This window comes from Sus scrofa, chromosome 9 (genome assembly GCF_000003025.6).
Source record: "Sus scrofa isolate TJ Tabasco breed Duroc chromosome 9, Sscrofa11.1, whole genome shotgun sequence".
NCBI lineage: Eukaryota > Metazoa > Chordata > Mammalia > Artiodactyla > Suidae > Sus > Sus scrofa.
The window spans coordinates 44,466,943-44,472,942 of record NC_010451.4 but is presented as its reverse complement, the minus strand read 5'-3'; the positions used below and the strand labels follow the sequence as shown (position 1 = coordinate 44,472,942).

At 47.5% G+C, this 6,000-nt stretch overlaps 1 protein-coding gene across 1 annotated transcript in view; it reads left to right on the top strand.

Moving 5' to 3' along the window:
* SIK3 (SIK family kinase 3) overlaps nucleotides 1,254-6,000 on the top strand; it is a 248,463-nt gene continuing 243,716 nt past the window's right edge. Inside the window, 1 exon segment of the mRNA XM_021062877.1 lies at nucleotides 1,254-1,526. Within this exon segment, the coding sequence (XP_020918536.1) occupies nucleotides 1,254-1,526 (273 nt within the window).

Below are 6,000 nucleotides of genomic sequence, written 5' to 3'. Positions count from 1 at the left end.
TCAGGACTGGACTGAAGGAATACATTTTAACATTGGTGTTCATGGTCTCCCCACCCCCCAACCGTCAACCTGCCAAGACCACCTTGTTTTTGAAAGCTCAGTCTCCTACCCCTCCCGGGCCCCAACTGAAGCTGTTAAAGCCAATCTAGTTAATAAAGGGAGCCAGGAAGTGAGGGTATGGGGAACTTGGGAGCTAGTGAAAGCTCTGGAGGGAAACGGATAGAAGATAAAAGATGAGGGAAGAAAAACATATATGAGATTTACTGTTGGAATTATACATTTGATCACCTTTAACGTCCTTGGAGAGTCGCTAGTAAGGGTGAAATTTTAATTTTATTATTTACTTATTTATTTCGCCCAACAGACCGGATTGTCTTTAACCATGACGTGACTCACTGGACAATGCCACCACTGCTTCATCAGGGTTATACAAGTGACAGAAATAGGGCGCAGGCACTTTGACAGTCATCTAGCTATAGAATTGTTCAGAGACAGGGTGGGAGGAAGGAAAATGACCTCCCTGCTTGGGTCCTCACCCACCCAACGACTGGAATGCGTGTTTGGGCTGGTTTCTCCGCCCTTGAACACACAAATCCTAGTTTCCCAATTCCTCTCTATTCGGTGACAATTAGATTGGTTGTACTGGGTGAGCTGGGTTTTGTAAGAGGTAGGAATTTTACTGAAGAATTCCCCTGTCTCTACCGACTTGGGTACAGTTGCTTCAATACTGTAGCTATTCCTGCCTTTGGGGCCTCAAGGGCTAAAATGGGACAGTGCTAATATTTTTGGTGATGAGGAAATATTTTGTTTTAAGGAGGCTGAGTGATTGCTGAACTGGGACAGAGGTCATAGTCGGGGTCACATTAGCGGTTCCAGGGGGATCGAGGGCAGGCTTTGGGTCGGGCAAAAGCACCCCCTCAACTCGGGCAATGCTGCGGCGGCTTGGAACCCGCTGGCACACTTGCGGTGCCCACTGTCTCCTCCCGGGAGGGGGGCACCCGGGAGCCGGCGCCGGAGGAACCCGGCCCACGCGGGAAGGTCGAGCTCGCCGGTGAGGTCACGGTTGCCATGGCTCTGGGCAGTGACGCGCGTCGGCACGTGACCAACGGTTGCCATGGCGCCGGGCCCAGGCGGCGCGGGCGCTCCGCCTCCCGGAGTGACGTCCGCCGCTCCCCCTCCTTTTCCCGCCCCCCTGCTCCCTCCACCCCCCTCGCCGGCTACCCGCGGCCCCGGAGGTTTCACTGCACAACAAGATGGCGGCGGCGGCGGCGAGCGGAGCTGGCGGGGCTGCCGGGGCCGGAGCTGGGGGAGCCGGGCCAGCAGGTCGCCTGCTGCCTCCGCCCGCCCCGGGGCCCCCGGCCGCCCCCGCTGCAGTGCCCCCGGCGGCTGGCCCGCCGCGTCCTCCAGCCCCGGCCTCCCGCGGGCCGGTGCCTGCCCGCATCGGCTACTACGAGATCGACCGCACCATCGGCAAGGGCAACTTCGCTGTGGTCAAGAGGGCCACGCACCTCGTCACCAAGGCCAAGGTAGTGGCGCTGGGGGGACCGGGCGGCGGGGAAGCTGCGCGGCCCGGGACCGTCCAAGTGTGGCGGGGGCAGGAGAGCCCCGCGACACGGAGGCTGAGGGGTCGGCGCGGCGAGCGGGGCTCTGGAAATTGGAGAGCGTTGGGGACCGGGAAAACGGGTAGGGGGCTGCCGGGCGGGAGTGAGGAGAGGGCGAGCAGAAGGTGGGGGACACCGGGGTACCCAGGAGAGGGTAACTGCACGGCAAGGGGACGCAGGGAGCCAGTGATCACGGGGACCTGGGGAACTAGGGAGCCGGGGTTGGGGAGGGGGCTCCGAGAGCTGTACGGAGGATAGTAGAAGGGATGATTGGAAGGAAGAGGTTTGGAACTCTCCCGGAGCCTGGAGACAGTAAGCTAAGAAGACTCTGGAACCAGCAATTAGGAAATCCTAAGGGAATGAAGGCAGGGGAATAGGAAATGTGGACCAAGAGATGGGGGAAAACAAGGGTAAAACTGGCAGACGTGGGATGACGAGGGGGACCCACGATGGCTGGGACATATACTGGGGGTATGTGGTGGGCGCAGGGGGGGGGCGCTGGGAGATATGAGGGACCTGGTACCTTATGACAGAGGCAACAGTCAGCATTTGGTCGTCCAAGACTGATAGGTGGTGGGAATGAGGGTCTGAGGACAGATAAGATTATTGGAGGAGGAGATGAAAAAAACTGGGAAATAAGGAGGAAAAAATTACTTTGCTTTTCCACAGGAAGGGGATCAGGGAACAGAGGCGGTGGTGGCGGTGTGTCCTAGGTTTATGGTGGCACTAGGTATTTAGGGGTTAAACAATTTGGGAACGCTGGATTGCTGGTTATATTTAGTTGTTGGAGGGTCCCGGATTGTGAGCTTTATAGAACCCAGGGAGGGCTCTGAGTGATGAGGGGAAAGGCTGGTGACTGAGGAGGTGTATGAGGAACCCACTCATTGGGCCCTTTGGTTCCCAAGGGATTTGTGGGGCTGTAGTGGTGAAGTTGGCCAAGGTCAATTAGGAAGCCATATCCATACCCATAGAAAATTCATTTTTGGAGGAAATATCTTTAGCACTTTTCTGTGGTCTTCATTGGGAGTATTGGAATCATCAGGAGGAATTGTTTGGTTTTAGGACGCACAAAGCCCATTTGTACTCCAAATCTCTTCCTTCGCTTCACCTCTCACTTGAATGAATACTTTCAGTGTAGTCATTCATTATATTTTAAAACTGCAATTTGTGTTTCCCTCAACCTGAGTAGGGAAGAACCCGGAGAGCTCCTTCTTCCTATCAAAGCCACGTCAGTTTCCCCTCACCTCCTCAGCCCAGCCTCTGGTTCTTGTCACCTACCTTGTTTTTGCTCTTACAGCAATCACTTATTTTCAGAAGGCAGTTGACCTATTTCTGCCTTCTCTCCTGCTCACTTACAACCTGAAGTTCCCTTTTCCCTCCTTTCTGTCAGACTGCAAGGGGCCTTTCAGACCAGGGTGGCAGGGTGGGTGGCTGTGGAAAATTGATTGGTCAGTTTCACTTCCTCTGGGGGGCCCCCTTCAGCTTTTTCATCCTTTTTTTTTTTTTTTTTTTTTTTCCTGAGGGCCTGAAGTCTGCAGGCCTGAGCTGAAAGAGATACCAAAGTTCAAGGTTTCCTGATGTTACTCTCAGACCCTGATGGGGGAGGGGGTGGACTGAGCGGGGACTGGTGTATCTCTGCGGCTCTGAGTGTTTCCAGTTGTGTTTACTGTTAGCCAAACCAAATTTATGTTTACAAACAACTCTAATTGTTTGAGCCTTGTTCCTTGTTTTGGTATTTCCTTTCTCTGTGCCCTCCCCCTCCCACTTAAGTAATCACACTGCACTCCTGTGATTATTTTGCTCTGACCCCTGGGGGATGGACTCTATGAACTTAATTGGTTGCCTGGTTTATGGTGTCTATGATTTAGAGAATTTTGTATCTCCTGGCCTTGGATACACCAAAATATTGATTAAAAAAAAAAATCTGTGACAGAGAGGGTTGAATGTTTTTGTAAGTGTAATTGCAAACAGTTGATTCTTGGCTTTATGTATAAAGGAGACATTTCTATCTTCAGTAGTCAGCAAAGCCAGTGGCTAATTATGGCTGGTCTGCCCGCTTTCTAATTTTCCAGTGTGTGTGTGTATGTATGTGTCTTAGTTTTTTTCTAAGGCCTTTAGGACTGCAGCATTTTAAACATCAGCTTGTTTATAAACGGGTGTCATTGTTTATGTTGGTTTTTATCTTTGATCATTTGTGGTGTGCAGTTATGCAATTCCTATGTATGGAAATATTCAAAATCCTGAAGGAGCCTGAAATGGCTTTGACAATGAGTTGCATATGTGACAGGACCCCACCAGTACTCATTTGTGTTTCTGTAGCTGTGTGCAATTTCCTAGTTACAGTTACAAGCACCCTATCTTTCGCTACTTAAATTACTCTGACGACATGAGTGAAGCTTAATTCACAAGGAGTTGTCATGTGCTCTGGGTAGATGATGAACATATTTTGGCCTGCTCCATGCTTATCTGAATCCACTTTGGAAGGGTTTCTCAAATGCTGACATTCAGATGTGTCTAACAACTGTTGACATACAGTATGATGGCCTAGAAAGGCCATGTTTTGGTTATATAATGGTGAAGGAAGGTGCCTAGTTATTTGTAGTTGCAGAAGCTGCTGTTCAGTTAGTCAGGTAGATAGATTTTTCTCCCATGCACTGCAGCATTTATCTTCTGCAGTTAGGTCACTTGGAACTAAAGAGAGCTAGCTATTTTTTTCCCCATATCTTTCCAGAAGTATCTTTTTTTTTTTTTTTTTTAAAGTCTTTTAGAGGTATATGATTATCTCTTTCTCCTTTTCTCCCTGTAGGCCACTGAATGGTCTGGGTTTTTCCTATAACCATATATAACCATCAGACTCAGGTAATTCAGGTGATATTTGTGTTGGCTGAAAGAGATTAGGTAGCGGGTTCTCCTGAACATCAGAGAAATATTTACGGCCACCTTTTCTTATACATACTACCTATTCTAAGGACTAAGAGGCTCAAGTCAACTTCATTTATTGACTAAGCTTACTGTGCTCTGTCCAACAATAAGTGGTAAAGCTGGCCCTTTCCCAAGTTCTGTTAACTCTAGTACCTCGTAGAGCAGGACCCTGGGATAAGTAAAATCAGTAGAGAAAAGGAAATATTTTCCTCTTTGGTTGTTGGTGACTTTTGCAGCACGGCATTCATGAGCTCAGACTTAATATTGGCAGCACTGCAGTGCTTAGAGCGTCACTGCAGAACAGTTAACAGGAGAGAATATTCATCTGTGACAAACTTTGGTCAGCAGCTCACTCCGGCTGTCTTTGTCCTACCCTCTGTGAGTTCCCACTTTTGGAGGAGCCTTAGTCTGAAAGTCTCTGGCCCTATTCTTTTGGTAGGACACTATAAAATATTAAAAAGATTAAAGAAAAAAGATTTTCTTCTTTAAATTCCTTATAGTTGGTTGCCTGTGCCTAACTATACTTTCACTGGATTCATGAATGGGAACAAAAAGTAGATATATTTTGTATGCATTAAAAAAAGTATACATAACTATAATTGGTCAAAACAATTTTTTTTTCTTTTTTTGGCCACAGCTGAGACATGTGGAAGTTCCTGGGCCAGGGGTCGAACCCACACCACAGCAGCAGCCTGAGCCACTGCAGTGACAACGCTGGATCCTTAACCTACTGAGCCACAAGAGAACCCCAGTACTTTTAAAGTGTATTTCAGCAAATAAATATTTGTCTGAATAAACACTTGTCTGTTTATTGGTTTGTGGTTAAGAGCTTGAGCTTTGAGACAGCCTGGCTTTGGATCGTCTGCTACTTAATAGCTGGATGATTTTAACTTCTCTTTGCTTGGATTTCTTCATCTAAAAAACGAATTGACAGCAGCACTTATAAATTTGAGTGTTATGAAGATTAAATAAGATAATACATGTGAAGTTCTTAAAACAAATGTGCCTGGCACACAGTCGGCGTATAGTAAATGTTACCATCACTGCCACCATCCTCCTCCTCCTCATCAGATGCTATAGTAGCAAAGATGAGTACGACATAGTTCCCCTTTTTTGCTCTTCACCCCTTTGGGACAGTTTATGATTGCACATGCCATTTATTTTGTATAAGTAGATGTCATCCTAATGATGTGCTTTCAGGGTAAAAAAATAGTTTGCTATTATTTCAGGTGCCTCTTTGAGAGAGTGGATTTAATTTCTGTGGGCTATGGGCTAATTTCATGAAATTGACATTTAAAAACATAATTTTCTATGAAACTTTTTAAATAGCTACAAGACTTATCTAATGAAAACTGTGACTAACATTGGCTTTTATTTGGCTGCCTTGAATATTCAGTGTGTTTGTGTCACTACACTTTGTCACATTGGTGACAGAATAGAGTTCCTTTGAGTGCAGTCTTTTCTTCAGAGAGTCACT